This window comes from Bos indicus, chromosome 26, assembly GCF_029378745.1.
Source record: "Bos indicus isolate NIAB-ARS_2022 breed Sahiwal x Tharparkar chromosome 26, NIAB-ARS_B.indTharparkar_mat_pri_1.0, whole genome shotgun sequence".
Taxonomy (NCBI): Eukaryota; Metazoa; Chordata; class Mammalia; order Artiodactyla; family Bovidae; genus Bos; species Bos indicus.
Window position 1 is genome coordinate 784,966 of NC_091785.1, and position 18,410 is coordinate 803,375.

General features: G+C 42.8%; 2 protein-coding genes across 4 annotated transcripts in view; one reads left to right on the forward strand and one right to left on the reverse strand.

Annotated features, from left to right (window-relative positions):
• The window catches only part of UBE2D1 (ubiquitin conjugating enzyme E2 D1), a 36,519-nt gene extending 35,136 nt beyond the window's left edge, over nt 1–1,383 (reverse strand). The window contains exon 1 of one of the 3 annotated variants that reach the window (XM_019952785.2): nt 1,138–1,383. In XM_019952785.2, coding sequence (XP_019808344.1) covers nt 1,138–1,161 — 24 coding nt within the window. In that variant the 5' untranslated portion in view covers nt 1,162–1,383. The remainder of the gene's footprint in view (nt 1–1,137) is intronic. The other 2 variants (XM_070780409.1, XM_019952783.2) reach the window with 2 other exon arrangements.
• Nucleotides 1,384–12,794: 11,411 nt separating this feature from the next.
• Nucleotides 12,795–14,150, forward strand: LOC109579017 (aldo-keto reductase family 1 member B1-like). Its single transcript, XM_070780410.1, has one exon. The coding sequence runs from the start codon at nt 13,167–13,169 to the stop codon at nt 13,776–13,778; it is 612 nt and encodes a 203-aa protein (XP_070636511.1). The 5' UTR covers nt 12,795–13,166; the 3' UTR covers nt 13,779–14,150.
• Nucleotides 14,151–18,410: the final 4,260 nt, after the last annotated feature.

Here is an 18,410-nt window from a genome sequence, read left to right on the forward strand (position 1 = left end):
AATTTTTTGGTAGTATTTCTTCTGAAATCCTTTACAAAATATGCTGTCCATTGCTGGCTTAACTTGCTGAACGCACTTCCCATTAAAAAAAACAAATTCTCAGTGTTCTCCACGTGAACCATAACAGTAAAGCCTAAAACTTGTGAAAATGAACAGACCAAATAACCCAACAAGAAACAAAGTGAACAGAAAGAAAACGCCCCAACCTCAGGTCTGTAACATGTTCACATTAGAGACGGTAGCAAAAAACATTTAAGAGAAAACAATTCTTTACACTGAGTTGGGACGGACACATATTTGTTTAATGTATACACATATTTCTTCCTCATTCTATACCCATGTGTCAAAGCATGTAACTATTAAATTTGTGACAGTTTCTGTTGTGTCTCAAACTTTACATATAAGTTTATCATGGCGAGGAAAAAAAAAAAACTTGCTTGGCTTGACTCACCATGAATCACAGCCAGGAGGTCATCTTGTTGTGTATCAGCAACTATGTTTTCACTACAGCTATGTGACCTCAAGTGGCAGCAGCAGAGGCACCAAAATAGAAAGGGCAGGAGGCTTCTCCTGGTTTCTCGGCCCCAAATGGTCTTTCCCAGCCCATTCGGGCATCTGAGCAAGAGCCAACCGCAGAGGAGAGAAAGAACAAACCCAACAGCTCCGCAGAGAAAGGTTGCAGGCCCACCACACCTTCCATGCCCTCCCGGGAGCACGGGAAGGCAAGATCATAAAAGAGGACAGGCTTCAGAAACAGCATGAAGAAAGCAGCATGACAAGGGCCAAAGCTAGCCGGGTGTGAGGCAAAATCCAACAGTAGCCGAGCGGCACATATTCTGGGAAGGTCTGGAGACAGAAAAGGCTCTCTTGACAGGGATCCCCGGGCGCAGCTTCGGCATGAGCGCACATCGGGCCCCCTGCCTCCAAGCACCTCCAGCACCCGGGACCTGTCGCTGCTCCCACCTCACCTGTCGGGTGCCCGCTGGCCCCGCCGGCATCTCTGGCCCCCGGTCCCCGCCCTAGCCCATCCTCCCTGCACGCTCCCTCCCAGCGCGTCTCCTGGGACCACCACTGGGCTCAGCGTGGGCAGCGAGCCGAAGCCCGCCCCGCTGCCCCAGGCCCGGCCCCGGCACTCACTTTCTGAATCCGCTTCAGCGCCATCGGTCAGGGAGGGCAGCGGGGACACCGGCCGGCGGGGCACGGCTGCAGGGCTCGGGGGCGTGGGGTAGTGCGGGCTCGGATCGCCGGCTGCTCGGCTGGCTCAGCCGGATGGGTCCCCGGTTCGCTGCTGTCTAGCTAGCTCTGGGCGCGGGTGCCTGCTCCGAGTGCGCCCGAGCACTAGTGTGCGAGTGTGCGGGCGGGGACGCCGGCGAGACTCTTTTGTTTCCGCTTTTGCTTCTGGGAAGGAACCTGCGGCCGCCCGGCCCCGCCCCCTCCCGCCGAGCATACTGGGAAATGTAGTTCCTGCATCCTACTCGGCCACTGCCCAGGTCGGAGACCTTCACCCACTGTCTGGGCTCAGAGGTGCCAGGTCTGGGTTAGTCTCTGCAGATGGATTTTGATCAAGTAACTGAAACTGGAGTTCCCAATCTGTAAAATGAGAATAACAAATTAGCTCGAAAAACATGTACCGGATTCTAATGTGTGCTACAGCTAGCTCATCTTGTAATTTTTTTTTTTTTTCATCTTCCCCTTTTCTGTTACCAAATCCTCTTCTCAAGAGTTAGAGTGCCCTGGAGTTCCAATCTCAGACCTCTCGCCATTAATATCTTCCTAGACGATAGACCTTGTATCCTCCCGTGAACTGGAAGGCCACCTAGCATAGCTGGAGAAGCATGGGCTTTGTGGACTGACCCCTCTCCTGGGATAGAATCCAAGCTCTGATCCCTATCCACTGTGTGACCTTGTAGCACTTAAATTCTTTAAGCCTCAGTTTCTGCGAGTCCAAAGAAAAAATAATCTCCATATATTATTGTAAGAATTAACTGATATTAATATAATGTGCTAAACACACTACCTAATATGTTGAAAGTGCTCTATAAAAATTATTTCCTTGTTTTTATGTACATGATAATGATTTTAAGATCTCTCTTTCCAGCCAAACTCTTACCCCAGTTTCAGCATTTCATGTCCAAAAACCTCCTGGACATGTCCACATTTATTCCCTGTGGCCAGGAATCAGAATGTGTTATAAGGCGAGGGTTGGAAGAAAGCTTTCCAGGAAAACCTAAACAATAGCCACCATACCATTCTAAATGCTTACAAAGAGCAAGGAACAAAAATCCACTCAGGTAACTTAAAAGAAAATGTTCAGGGAAATAAGATAGTGAAAGAATGATAGAAATATTAATAGAATCTGAAACTTAATTTAGAAGCCTTTCATTCTCCCTTCTCACCACCCCCTACATCCAAAATAAACATAAAAACTAAAACCAGTCTGGAGTCTGACTACTCTCTTATTTTTCTTTTCCTGAGATCTTGGTTCTCTCTGCATGCTGGCCTACCCTCCTTTTTCCAGCTCCCCCTTAACTTCTCTTGTACAGGGTATGAGCTCCCACCGCCCTTACTCCACTTTCTGACACTCTTCAAGCAACTGTTTCTGCTGCTAAATGGCCAAGCCTTTTGGTACTCCCTATTTATCTCCCTAAAGGGAAGAATCCCATTGACACAATTCATCTTTTTACTTCAGGCTATACATTTTCAGCTAATGAGCAAAGTATAGATTGACCACTCTTGGATTAGTTTGCCAACCATGGTCCAATCAGCTGTGGGAAATTTAAAGTACTTTGGGGCAAACAGGTTTCTGAAACACGCCAGCAAGGTCATATGATCCTGCAGAGAGCTGTACTGGGGCTAGCTTGATGCACCATCTTTGGGCTCCTGAAAGTGGGACCCTACAAAACATTGCTCTTCCTTTTCATAGGGCAAGTGTGAGAATGTCCTTGTAAATAGGGGAGAAACAGTCTGGGTTTGGGCACCAGCTGCGTTGGAGAGTTACATTCTCAAGCTGATAGAATCTGGATATAATGCAGCAAGTGAGGCCATCCCCAGCCACTCACACTACGGGAAGCACTAATTCCAATTAAGTGCTCATTACCAGAAAGCCCAGGAAAAAACCCTCCAGTGTTGTTAAATGGACAGTCCTGATAAGTCAGTCTATCACCACTCTATAGATAAAAACACACAGTCAGAGATGACAATCAGGGCAGTTTCATTCAAAAGACACTGAGAGTCTAAGACATTGGCATTAATTTCTCCCTTTTCAAGGCTATTGTGTGTGTGTGTATGTGTGTTCAGTTGCTAAGTCATGTCTGACCCATTGCAACCCCATGAACTTCAGCATGCCAAACTTCCCTGTCCTTCACTGTCTCCCAGAATTTGCTCAAATTCATTACCATTGAGTCGGTGATGCTATCTAACCATCTCATCCTCTGCTGCCCCCTTATCCTTTTGCCTTCACTCTTTCCCAGCATCAGGGTCTTTTCCAAAGAGTTGGTTTCCAGGTTACCATGCTGCTGCTGCTAAGTCACTTCAGTTGTGTCCGACTCTGTGCGACCCCATAGACGGCAGACCAACAGGCTCCCCCGTCCCTGGGATTCTCCAGGAAAGAACACTGGAGTGGGTTGCCATTTCCTTCTCCAATGCATGACAGTGAAAAGTGAAAGTGAAGCTGCTCAGTCGTGTCCGACTCTTAGCGACCCCATGGACTGCAGCCCACCAGGCTCCTCAATCCATGGGATTTTCCAGGCAAGAGTACTGGAGTGGGGTGCCATTGCCTTCTCCCCAGGTTACCATACATACTACTAAAAGACATACTATTCATATCACTCCACCGCTTAAAAATTTCTATTGGAAGTTCAATGCCTCAGTGTACTGAAAAATACCCATCCTGATTTGTCCCTAGATGCCTCCTTTTCATCTTTTAGCTCACACATGGTCATGTGTCTATGCACAATGTATTCTCTTTGCATAGAATGACCTCCCACCATGCACCTGACAAACACATCCTTCATGACCCAACTCAAATGATACAGACTTTATGAGAGGGATTGTGCTTACTTTCAGAAACTCATATTTCAGGATATGAAACAGTCATTCTTAGCACTTGGAATATGGAATGGTTGCCAGATGCTGTTTATCAGGAAAAAGCATGATCCTGGGGAAGAAACTGAAATAAGGAATTAAACCATTTGGAGAAGTCTCTGGAGAGGTTTGCTCATTGAGTAAAAGAGATGAATGAAGAGCTTCTTGAGACCAAGAGGAGAGTGCTGACTCTTTGATAGGATCAAAGCAACAATCTGGGCAGTTTAATGAAGACCCTAGAGAAACTAACACATTGTTCTAACCAGAAATTTTCAGAGTAGAGTGAAAAGGAAGGGTTTGATGAAAAGATTCAGGCACTCCTGATGAGTGTGGCATGATGAAACAGGGCATGTGTCAGGAGTCCAGAGTCGATAGTTCCTGAACTTAACCATGAATAAGTTAGGCAAGCAGAGTGACTGCCCTGCTAGGAATATCACCACCAGCTCTGCCTCTTTGGAACGGAAGTTACTTGTTTCCTAGGTACTTCTGGGAACAGTCACTGATTGCCAATTTTGCTTCTCTTCCACCTGTTCTCCATGAAAACACATTTGTCTTTGCAAATATAAGAGCTCTCTTTGGTTTCTTCTTTGTGCCTCTTTGTGGCTGTGCTGTCAAAAGTCTTTGCAGGGCTTTTCTGGCGGACTAATGGTTAAGAATCCATCTGCCAATGCAGGGGACATGGATTCAGTCCCTGGTGTGGGAAGATCCCACATGCTGTGGAGCAATGAAGCCTGTACACCAAAACTACTGAGCCCACGCACCACAACTACTGAATCCGGAGCACCTAGAGCCTGTGCTCTGCAACAGGAGAAGCCACCAGGATGAGAAGCTGAAGCACTGCAATGAAGAGTAGCCTCAGCTCTCTGCAGAGAAAAGCCCATGCAGCAATGAAGATCCAGTGCAGCCAAAAATAATTGAATAAATAAAAGCCTTTGTGAAAGACCTCCCCACTCGAGTGCTCCCCTTTCTTTTGACCTCTGTGTGCTCTTTTGGGCTGATGAGATCTCTCATTTGTCCTAGGACAGTCGACCCATGGTATGGTCTTCAGACACAGCAGGGCCTTTTTCCCTTGTGAGTCTATTGTCCCATAACTGAAAACCAGAATCATCAGGAGCCGAAACTCAGTCAGGAGAGTTGGGATGGCTCAGAACAGGTGTTTGGCACACATATAATTCAAGCATTCTTTCTTGAATACCTTCAAAAGTATTTCCATAATATCTGTCTGGCTTGTTGGCTCACAGATTCTATCCTTACACCCTCCCTCACTAACTCTCTCTAGCTAAAGGCCAGAAGATTCAAGGGGACCATTCCGCAGTTGGGGCTTGGGCTTGAAGCACGAACTTCCCTGTGCGCAAGTAAATTTCCATAGGGTCAGGACCCAGTGTTGACTGAGCGTCTGCTTGAAACTAAGCCAGAACCATGGATTAAGAAGGGCACAGTGCAGACAGCCTCAAAAGTTGTGAAATCAACTATAAACTTTTCAGGAGTGACAGGCAGGTATTTCCTTTATGGGTATTTTCTGTTACGTGTACCCTTCTAGGGCCTTTTGTCCTTCAAAACTGTTTTTGTCCATTTTTTAACATATTTTTTAAATAGTTAATTAAAACCAACTGAATGATGAACAGCAAGCACAAGAATGTTTATTTTTTGTTTTCTGTTTGATGAGGTCTGAAAAAGAAAGTGTTCTGTGGTGCCAGTCATAATCTATTTTAATAAAGTTTTAATCAGCCCTGTGTATTAGGCAGGACTCTCAGGAGAAACAGAACCAATAAGGTGTATGGTACATTGATAGGTAAGAGGAGATTTTTCATGGGGATTGTCTTACATGATTACGGGGGCTGAGAAATGCCATGATATGCTGTCTGCAAGTTACAGAACCAGGAAATCCAGTGGTGTCCAAGCCTGAAAGTCTAAAAATCAAAGAAACCTATAATATAATTTTCAAACTTAGGCCAAAGGCCTGAGACAGAGGAAGAAAAGAGAGGGGTGTTGGTGTAAACTCTGGAGTCTAAAGGTCCCACATCAGGGACTCTTGTGTCCTCCTATGTCCAAAGGCAGGAGAAAATGGATGTCTGAATTCAAGAAGAGAGAGAGAGAATTTGCCCTTTCTCAGCCTTTTTGATCTATTCGGCCCTCAAAGGATTAGATGACACCTGCCCACATTGGTGAGGGTGGATCTTCTGTATTTTTATTTTATTGGATTATAATTGCTTTACAATGCTGTGTTAGTTTCTTCTGTACAGCAAAATGAATCAGCTTTACATATACATATATCCCCTCTTTTTTGGATTTGCTTTCCACTTAGGTCACCACAGAGCACTGGGTAGAGTTCTCTGTCTATACAATCAGTTCTCATTAAGTGAAAAGTGAAAGTGGAACTTGCTCAGTTGTATCTGATTGACTCTTTGTGACCCCATGGACTATACAGTCCATGGAATTCTCCAGGCCAGAATATTGGAGTGGATAGCTGTATCCTTCTCTAGGGGATCTTCCCAACCCAGGGATTGAACCCAGGTCTCCCACATTGCCTGTGGATTCTTTACCAGCTGAGCCACAAGGGAAGCCCAAGAATACTGGAGTGGGTAGCCTATCCTTTTTCCAGGGGATGTTCCAGACCCAGGAATCGAACCATGATCTCCCGCTTTGCAGGTGGCTTCTTTACCAACTGAGCTATCGGGGAAGCCCCCCGCCCCAGTTCTCATTAGTTATCTATTTTATACATAGTAGTGTATATATACAGGTCTTCCCAAGTGGCGCAGTGGTAAAGAACCTTCCTGCTAATGCAGGAGATGCAAGAGATACGGGTTGATCCCCTGGGTCAGGAAGATCCTCCAGAGAAAGAAATAGCAACCCACTCCAGTATTCTGTCTGGAAAATCCCATGGACAGAGGAGCCTGGCGGGCTATAGTCTATGGGGTCGTAAAGAGTCAGACACGACTGAGTGAGCATACACACACACACACAGTGTATACATGTGAGGGTGGCTCTTCTTTACTCAGTCTAGTGGTCACTGTCTCACATTCACCCAGCTGCCTTGACATCCATTAGTTCAGTCAAGTGGACACATAAAGTTAAGCACATCTGGGTAGCTAGAACTCTTCTTAAACAGAGCAGCTGAGTCACCTTATTCTTTAGCACAGTGTCCAGCAAGCAGGCTCCAGACTGTTCTCTCTGAGGCAGAGCAGTGTTTCACTGAAGTCCCAGACACTAGGACTAGGATTGTGGAAGGCAGGACAAAACAGGGGTGAGGGCAGATGGGTAGATGAAGCTCTAGGCCTGGCTTCTCTCAACCTCAAAAGGAACTGGAGCACTTGTTTTTCTTGTTTTTCTAAACTATCTTAGTGGACGTGGGTAAGTTTCCTCATATAAACATGGGTTTAATAGCACCACCTCATATAATAAAACGAGGTAATGCATGTGATGCGCTTATCACAGTGAGGGGATCATGGCACTTTTCAGAAAAATGTTAACTGCTATTGTGTTTGGATTCTATTTTAGACTTGGTTAGAAGATTAGCTTCTTTGTACTTGAAAAATGGGTTAGGGACTCACTGATGTGGCCCTCATTAAAAAAGTGTTTTGATAAATTATATAAATATTACATGAATTCATTTGTGTAAATTTTTTTAAAGAAGTAACAATGACCATACAGCAGTCTCCCCTCATGTTTTCTTCTCTAAAATGAGGGGGAAAAATCTCTGTAAGAAAATGTCATGAATTAACTCAGTTCAAAATTTTAATGTAAAACAGATTAAGGCAGTGATAGTCCTAGAACGGAAAGCTATATGTACAGAGAATTTTATTCTGATTAGATGTGCTCTACTCTTTTGAAGAATTCTTCCTTCTCAGATCTCTCTCTTATTTATTGCAATTCCATTTACCAATTCTCTCTCTATCCAGGACATCTCTTGCCTCTCCACAAGTATTTTCATTAACTTAGTTTTTTCATTCTTTGATACAACTTGTTATATTAGGCTATGATATAAATATTATGGATGCAGCCTTTCATCTTCACCCCTAGATTTCATTGCTCTGAGAATTTTCGTTCTATTTTACAACAGTTCCTTTTCCATTTTATATTACCATGTAGTGGTAAAGATTATTCTTTAGAGGCAATATATGACTGCTCCACTGTAAATTCTCCAAGTAATCCAGGACAATTAATGACAATTTACTGAGAAAGGGATGTTAGTAACTTTTCTCCCCAGTTTAAACAATATTAAGCATGTTAATGCTATAAAAACTATTTAAAATGGACTTCCCTGGTGATCCAGTGGTTCAGAATCCATCTGCCATTGCAGGGGACACCAGTTTGATCCCTGGTCCAGGAAGATTTCACATGCCCCGGGGCAACCAAGCCCACATGCCACAACTACTGAGTCCAGGTGGCTGCAACTATTGAAGCCTGTGTGCCTAGAGCTGCAACTATTGTAAAACTTAAAAGTAAAAAGAAGTCAGCCGCTTGGCAAACAGTGAAGAGAAAACATATTTGTCCAGGAGAAAAAGCCTGAGACTTTTATTTGTGAGAGAACTCCACCCATTGCTGGAGTTATGCAACAAGAGAAGCCGCTGCAATGAGAAGCCCATGTGCGGCAACTATAGAGTTCCCCCCGCTCACCACAACTAGAGAAAGCTGGCACGTGGCAATGAAGACCCAGCACAGCCAAAATTAACTAAATGAATAAATAACAAAATTTTAAATAGTTGTTAAACAAGTCTACATGATATAGCCCTTTAACAAACAAACTCATTTCCAGGTGCCCTGAATCATGGCAGGATGTGCTTTTCTGCAAAGTCTAACAGGATCTAATTATATGCAGTAAATGCAAACCCAACTGCATAATCGATTTAAAACTGCAAGGACTCCAAAAATCAGTCTGGCCTGGAAGACCTTTCTATATATAAATATATATTTCTGCCTTCTGAAAGGCAGAAAGGGGATTACTTCTGACTTCCCAGGGGAGTTTGGGAAGTTTGCTTACCTTGGGCAAAACGGGATAAAGTGTGTATTCCTAATTCCTTCCTGTACTTCTTTCTCCTTTTCAGAAACTCTCCTCCAGAATATCCTTCTACTATCTTCCTTCCTCTTTTCCTTCTCTTTCCCCTTCCCTCCCTTGCACTTAAGACTGCACAAGAGACTTTGCTTAACCCTCAGGATGATAAATGCTCCTTAGCCTTTAAAAATTCATGCCTTCAACCTGAAAAGAGAAGGAATAAATCTTGAGGACATTATGCTAAGTGAAATAAGCCAGTCACTAGAAGACAAATACTATGTGATTCCACTTATATGAGGTATTAAATTCATAGAGAAAGTAGAATAGTGGTTTCCCAGGGTATAGGGAACAAAAAATAATAAAAGAAAAGAAAATATAAAGTAAAATAGATTGTCAGAAATCCTAAACGACATCCCAATTGTAAATATTTAAATCCAAAAAAAGTCCACATTTAAATTAAGTCCAAATTTAACTTTTAGGCCCTTTTTACATATATAGAAACTAAGATTTAAAGAGAAAAAGTTATTTTGTGAGGTCATATAACCTGTAAGTAACAGAGCAAATATTCCATGTTGTTAGCCATGGCACTTTAGTCCCTTCCACCCCACTAGAATACACTTTTTCTAAATGTATAATATATGCTCTCTCAACAAATAACCCCCGTCTCTTGAGAACAGTTGATCTCTCAGTGTGGGATGTGGCATTCTTTCTGCCAACCCTTCTATTAGAGAGACAGCAGATGGGTGACTCAACTTGGAGCCAATCCCTTTTGCACACTGTCTCTGGCTTTTATTTGTGAGAGAACTCCATCCACTGCTGTCCTAAAGAAAAGAGACATACTCTATCATTAGATGATCAGGAAATGCAAGAGATGAGAAGAGACTGAAAATGAGGGAACAATCTACCTTGTAAAACTTGAAGTCATCTGCCTAGCAAACAGTGAAGAGAAAACATATTTGTCCAGGAGAAAATGTGCAAGACTTTGGGCAGAGGCCCTCTGTTTGCTAGGAGACAACTGTGCTGTTTTGATGCTTGCCTGTTGGGAAATAATTTTAATTCAGTTCAGTCGCTCAGTTGTGTCAGATTCTTTGTGACCCCATGTACCGCAGCATGCCAAGCCTCCCTGTCCATCACCATCTCCCAGAGTTTACTCAAACTTATGTCCATTGAGTCGGTGATGCCATTCAACCATCCCATCCTCTGTCGTCCCCTTCTCCTCCTGCCTTCAATCTTTCCCAGCATCAGAGTCTTTTCAAATGAGTCAGTTCTTCACCTCAGGTGGCCAAAGTATTGGAGTTTCAGCTTCAACATCAATCCTTCCAATGAATATTCAGGACTGATTTCCTTTAGGATCGACTGGTTGGATCTCCTTGCAGTCCAAGGGACTCTTAATAGTCTTCTCCAATACCACAGTTCAAAAGCATCAATTCTTCAGTGCTCAGCTGTCTTTATGGTCCAACTATCACATCCATACATGACTACTGGAAAACCATAGGGACATGGCAATCATATAGAAATGGGAAAATGTCTGGCTTTTGACAAAAACATCCCATAAAGGTGCACTTATGTAAGTGACTGCTATTTGGTTAATTTCTTGTCTCCTCTGCCCACCACTCTAGTAGGGGATGGGAAAAAACTGAGTCACCTCTGAACATTAACATCCCACCCACCCCCAAATAAAATAAATGTTTGGCATCTGGATTGAAGTTTCTTTTGCCTTTGCAGGAAAAAGGAGGTGGAATTAGTGAGGATGTAGGTGTTGTAGTCGGAGAAGGCAGTGGCACCCCACTCCAGTACTCTTGCCTGGAAAATCCCATGGATGGAGGAGCCTGGTAGGCTGCAGTCCATGGGGTCTCTAAGAGTCAGACACAACTGAGCGACTTCACTTTCACTTTTCACTTTCATGCATTGGAGAGGGAAATGGCAACCTACTCCAGTGTTCTTGCCTGGAGAATCCCAGGGACAGGGGGGCCTGGTGGGCTGCCATCTATGGGGTCGCACAGAGTTGGAGACGACTGAGGCGACTTAGCAGCAGGTGTTGTAGTTACATAGCTACTGTAGCCTTCATACCTTAAAAAAGAAAATCACCTTATTCTGCTGGTGTTAAAATGTCTCAGAAAACTGACAGGTTTAAGAACATTAAGCCTCTTGGAATAGTTTTCAGATATTTCTAACACCGAATGCTGGGGAAGGGAGAGGGAAAGAGAGAGAGTGTGGGAGAGAGAGACACAAGAACCACAAGACAGAAAATTCATTATCAGAGGCAGGGAAACTGCAAAGTCATCCTGAATGTCATTTAATACTAGATTCCACAATCCCCTGGATTACTGTGTGGTTTAGCATTTGGGCAGCCATAATACAGCTGCCCTGAGTTTAGAGTATAAAGGAGTAAAATTTAATGACAATTACATTACATAGAATTATGAACACATGAACTGACCCAGTGGCATGCCAAGTGAGCTGTTCACCCTGGGTACAGACTATATGAGGCTCATTGTAGAGAATTTAAGAATAATATAAAACTGCCAGTGATAAAATTCTCCTACCCACAAAAATCTCTCATTGATGTAAATTCTAGACTATTGCTGCAGCTCCTTTTGAGTTTTTAAAAGTGTCTTTACTGTGATATGATCCACCTACTGTAAAATTCACCTGTTTATACAATTAAATAATTTTTAGTATATTCACAGAGTTGTTCAGCCATCACCACAGTCTGAGTTTGAAACATTTTCATCACCTGTTGGGTTTTAGTAATACATATGTAAGCTTCAAATTAGCATATCTTTATTACTAATCCTTAATAGCTGTGCATAGTACATAGAGGTTAATCTGGAGAATTCCAAATATACTGTTGACTTCTGACCCAGTAGAATTTAGCTACATCCATTCATTTGAAAATAAGTTCATAACAATCAAGAATTGTTAGGTCTCTGGGCAATTTTTGCCTCCAACCCATGTAATTTATATATTCTTAACATTTTAACTGCAGATTCAAAATAAGCAACAATAGATGTAAGTTTTTTTTGTTGTTGTCTTTGTTCTGGTGTGAAAATTTTAGATAAGGTTAATCAGATATGAAAATACTTGCAAACAGTGAGAGCCAGACTTGAATATCTGACGAAATACCACGCCTTGAAGTTGCTCCCTGAAGAGCTATGAATAGAAATTGAGGAGTAAGCTATACAACAACCAAATGTAAGGAAATGGTACATTTACATTAAGAAGAAGAAGAAGAAGAAGAAAAGCTCAAAGAATGCCAAAAGGAACAATGAAAGATTCTGGTCTTACATTGCTAAGAGAAATCAAAAGTCAATGTTTGAATCCCAAGCCCTGAAGACCCATTTTAAAGCAATGAATAAAAATAAATGCCAATATTTACTATTATTCATTCATTTTTTTCAGATTTTTTTATGAGATATAAAACGCTGGATGTGTTTCCTAAATTACCGAGAAAGTAATCTCTGATAGAGAAAACATTTTAATAGAAAATGTTTGATTGTGGGGACATTTGAAAGCCTCTACAATCATTTGTGAAGACAAAGACATGAAGCATATTGCAATTTCTGGAATTTCTTGTTAAATCCTATTTTTATAACTCTGCCAAATTTATCCTTATGTTTAAGCCTTTCCCTAACTCTTTGTATGTCTGTTTTTTGTGTGTGAAAGAAACTTGTCCAAGTTAAAATTATTAAAACATGTTGTTTGCTCTGAACACGGTTCTCTGATCCTGGTCAGCAGAGCTCAAGCAGTCATGGCCAACTACATTGTGCTCTACACCGGCGCCAAGATGCCCATCTTGGGGCTGGGCACCTGGAAGTCCCCTCCAGGCAAAGTGACGGAGGCTGTGAAGGTGGCGATTGACTTTGGGTACCGTCACATTGACTGTGCCCACGTGTACCAGAACGAGAACGAGGTGGGTTTGGCCCTCCAGGCAAAGCTGCAGGAGAAGGTGGTGAAGCGTGAGGACCTCTTCATCGTCAGCAAGCTGTGGTGCACGTAACACGACAAGGACCTGGTGAAAGGTGCCTGCCAGAAGACGCTCAGCGACCTGAAGCTGGACTACCTGGACCTCTACCTCATCCACTGGCCCATGGGCTTCAAGCCTGGGAAAGACTTCTTCCCATTGGATGAGGACGGCAACGTGATTCCCAGTGAGAAAGATATCGTGGATACCTGGACGGCCATGGAAGAGCTGGTGGATGAAGGGCTGGTGAAAGCTATTGGAGTCTCCAACTTCAACCATCTCCAAGTGGAGAAGATCTTAAACAAACCTGGCTTAAAATACAAGCCGGCGGTTAACCAGATCGAGTGCCACCCATACCTCACTCAGGAGAAGTTAATCCAGTACTGCAACTCCAAAGGCATTGTGGTGACTGCCTATAGTCCCCTCGGCTCTCCCGACAGGCCCTGGGCCAAGCCCGAGGACCCTTCCATACTGGAGGACCCCAGGATCAAAGCGATTGCAGACAAGCACTATAAAACCACAGCCCAGGTGCTGATCCGATTCCCCATACAGAGGAACCTGATCGTGATCCCCAAGTCAGTGACGCCTGAACGCATTGCTGAGAACTTCCAGGTCTTTGACTTTGAACTGGACAAGGAGGATATGAACACCTTGCTCAGCTACAACAGGGACTGGAGGGCCTGTGCCTTGGTGAGCTGTGCCTCCCACAGGGATTACCCCTTTCACGAGGAGTTCTGAAGGCGTTTTGAAGCTGTGGGTGCCTGCCCTTGCCCAGTTGACCTGCCGTCTCCCACCTCACTTTTCTTGTGTGTAGCGTAATTTGGCCCGTGTCCCTCAGTGGTGGGTCAGCGACTTCTAGACAAACCCGTGAGGGCTCGGCCAGCTTGGTGTCGGGTCCAAAGAGCAGAATCAGTAGATTAGTAGAAGTCTCTTCAGTTTTCCTTTGCCCTTCTAGTCTGGGGATCTGGGGAACATGCAACCCAAATACTCTTTTCTAAATTGAATTCACAGAATCAGAATAGTGCCTCTAACAGTGGGGTTTTGATTGCTTGGAACTGTAATCCTTTCAGCTAGGCTTTTCTTTGCCTCAAATAAAAAGTGCTCTTATGAGTTAAAAAAAAAAAAAACAAAAAAACATGTTGTTTTCTCTAAAGATAGATCGACAAATCTATTGAATGTGAAGATGTGAATAAGGTCTGCTTTGATGAAGTCACTGACAAATTTCTCTAAGTCAACACCCCCAAAACTGAAAATGTAATGTTAATTATTTCCGTCACAGACAAATATGTACATATTTTTCTTTTCTTTCAAGAAATACATGAATGTAATTTTAAAACAATGCTTATTTTTCCTTTATTTTACTGAAATATTTTAATGTTAGTTTTTACCAGCATGCTTTTATATATATAAAGCTAAATAAAACAAAAATTTCTCCATCTCTATTTCTTTTCTGGCCACTATTATTACTTATTCCCTTTTACAATCTTACTGGGGTTTCCTGAGTAACACTAGTTGTAAAGAATCCACTTGCCAAAGCAGGAGATGTAAGAAACTCAGGCGGGTTCGATCCCTGGGTTGGTAAGATCCCCTGGAATAGAACATTGCAACCCACTTCAGTAGTCTTGCCTGAAAAATTTCATGGGCAGAGGAGCCTGGCAGGTTACTGTCCATGGGGCCACAAAGAGTCTGACATGACTGAGGGACTGAGCACACATACACAACACAATATTGCTGAAGCTAATTTTTTCTTGTAGAATAGAACGTGTTTAAAAGCAACAACAATAAAATAATCTGCTCTGTCAGGTAAGCAAGCTATTTGATCACTACATTGATCATCTTTGAAAATTACTTTTACATTTGGTTTCTTTTTTTTTTTCAAACCTATGTTATCATAAATAAAGATAAACTAAGCTGGGAAATTCCTGGCAGTCCAGTGGTTTGGACTCTGTATTTTCACTGCCCTGTGGGGTTGGGTAGGGGGGGGGATGGGAGTGGTGGGGAGATAACATTAATCACTTCCTGAGAGGACATCTGGTACTCACATGTGTGAGATGCTAAGACAGTTTCTCCTGTGCTTAAATCAATCATCCCAACTCAGTGGGGTAGGTCTTACTGTTTTCAATTTACAGATGAGGTTTAGAGAGGTTTAGCAAAGTAAACCCGAGAAGGCAATGGCACCCCACTCCAGTACTCTTGCCTGGAAAACCCCATGGATGGAGGAGCCTGGAAGGCTGCAGTCCATGGAGTCGCTGAGGGTAGGACACGACTGAGCGACTTCACTTCCACTTTTCACTTTCATGCATTGGAGAAGGAAATGGCAACCCACTCCAATGTTCTTGCCTGGAGAATCCCAGGGACAGGGGAGCCTGGTGGGCTGCCGTCTATGGGGTCGCACAGAGTCGGACACAACTGAAGTGACTTAGCAGCAGCAGCAGCAGCAAAGTAAACAAGGTTACATAGTAACGTGCTTTCTAACTAGTGGATTTGAATCCAGGTCTACTTGGATGAGAGGACTTGTGTTGTTGGTGTTTACAGACTAACTGGGAATCAGAACCCATAATTGAAGACTAAAAAGATAAAATAATATAAATAGTACATGCCAAGTGCCTGACCAACAACTTTACTGAGTCAAAAACTGGAGCCATTAAAAAAAAAAGAAACCATCACTAGGAGCTCTCGCAATTGAGAAGGTTTCATGGGGAGAAGATGGAGCAGGGCCTGGAGGGAATATTTATATACAGAACTATAAAAGAAAGAGGAATCTGCATAAATATACACATACAAAATATACATTTTCACAGAAAAGATAGCTATGGATAAAGCACATGCATATTCTTTTGCACCTTTTTAAAAATTTAGTATCAGCACATAAAGGTCTGCCTTAATTTTCTTTAATATTTATTCATTTATTTTTGGCTATGTCCAGTCTTAGCTGCAGCACATGGGATCTTGCCTTGTGGCACGTGGGCTTAGTGGCCCCTTGACATGTAGAATCTTAGTTTCCCAACCAGGGGTTGAACCTGTGTCTTCTGCAGTGGAAGGTGAATTCTTAACCACTGGACAGCAGGGAAGTCCTGAATTTTTTATTTTTAAAAATGGTGAAAAAATTTCCTTCATAGAGGTTGGCATTAATAGTTTTTAACTTACCTAGAACCAAATTATTTTCTTATAGAAACAAAAGATTGATCCAGGCTTTCCTGGTGGCTCAGTGATGAAGAATCCACCTGCCAATGCAGGAGACACGGGTTCGATCCCTGGTTCAGGTACATTCCACATGCCGCAGAGCAACTAAACCTGTGTGCCATAGCTGTTGAGCCTGCACTCTAGAGCACGGGAGCCACAAATACTGAAGTCCACGCACCCTAAAGCCTGTATTGGGAAACAAGAGAAGCCACCATAGTTAGAAGCCCGAGCACCAAAACAAACAGTAGCTCCCCTTCTCCACATCTAGAGGAAAGCTCTTGCAGAAACTAAGAACAGTCAGCCGGGGCGGGCGGAGGTGGCGGGGCGGGGCAGGGGAGTGGAGGTGGGGGTGAGAAAGATTGATCCATTAATGTTTGTACTGTCTTCTGGGTCCACTAAAGCAGCCTACCATGAAAGTGCAGTCAATTCATTTCAGTCCATATTTCTGGAGCCTGTGCTACATGCAAAGCATAACTTAAAATAATGAGCAAAGAGAAAAAAAAAAGACTGAGGGGGAGAAATGGGAACATATTGTAAGTACTAAGAGAAGAAAAAAAAATCCTTCACCAAAACACCCACTTTCACACAGGTGTAAAGTACAGAGAAATCTTGAAAGAAGAGCCCTTTCATGTTTTTTTCTAAGGCCCCTCTCACAGCCTTGAGAAGTCTAGGACAGGCAAGGTGGGGGGCTTGGCTGTCCCAGTCTTCAGACAGGCAGGAAACTCTGGCAACAGAGGTCAGGCTTGAGTAAGTACACTGAGAAAATGGATACCATCAAGGTGCTCAGCTAAGAAAAAGTCTGGGTGCTTGGTAGTGGAGAGGAGGGAGAAGCGTTAGAAAGGGAACCAGTGGTGAAGATGGATTGGGCCTTTTGAGAGGCAGAGAGGAAAGAGATTATATAGGAAAAGGTAAGGGGAAAGGGTTTGTTGAAAATAGGTTTATTATAATCTCTTTCCTTCCATTATCTCTTGAGTTTTTTTCTGTTTAAAGCTGCTTCAGTACCAACCTAGACTCAAAACCACTGTTTTCCTTCCACTGAGACACAAGCCAAAGCATCTGGTGGCTTCATCTTCCTCTTCTTGCCTCTTTCCTTCTCTGTACCAAATGGTTGGTGTAAACCCAGGCAGATGGTTACCTCCTTTGTAAATGGGATCTTACCCCTGAACTCCTCACCCACTGCGACAGACAGGATATGTAATGTAGGGTCAATCATTTATCTGAATGCAGACAGGATTTGCTTTGCTGAAAAACTCTGAGCTCTTTCTACTTCCAATTCCTTCACCAAGTCCTCCAGAAAAGATCCCCTCATATATCAACCTCAAGAAGAAAATACAGATAAGATGCTAGTGGGAACTAGAAGTTCAGTAAATTTATAAAGTCATAGACTGGAAGTTTGGAAAGAATGTTAAAGGGTCACTTGGTCCCATTATTCAACAAGTATGGGAATTTCCAGACCAGTGCTCTCTAATGACAAGAAACTCTAGTAAGTTTGGGAACAGACAGCTCTGGGGATAGTTTCATCATTAACATTTCTCTTTACAATAAGTCTAAACTTGATTTCCTTGTACTATTCACCTTGTAATATCTATAGTCATGAAATACATTTAACTTATCTCTCCTTTGAATGCTTATAGTACTTACTGTCTATGTAATTTCTGTAGGACTTATAATTTATATTGAGATATTTAATATGACAATTTATCAGGGAACACCTATTGCTGCTCTATAATGTAGCAGGCATTTGCTTACATCCTGTTATTATTTCAATGACTAAAACAGGTTCATATCCTCGAATCTGGAAGTATGTAAGACCATAAACAGATAATAATAATTGTTAAGTGCTATTTCTACTAGAGGTTTGAAGAAAATACTATGCAACAACAAAGGAGGGAATAATAGAACAGATGGATGGGGTACCATGAAAAAACACTTACTTCATCATTAAATAAGTATTTGATCTAGGTTTTGAAGGTTTCATTTGGCAGGTGAAGGAATGGGGAAGTGATTTTAGGAGACGTTGGTTTCAGAGATTTCTTTTGGGGTTATAGAAAGGCAAATTAGAGCTTGGAGACCTGCAATTCCTTGCTCCTTGTGGTGGACAGACTTTAAAGATGGCCTGCACTGATGCTTGCCTTCTGGTATTGATGCAATTGTGTAATCCCTTCCATTTTATTGTGGGTGGGGCCT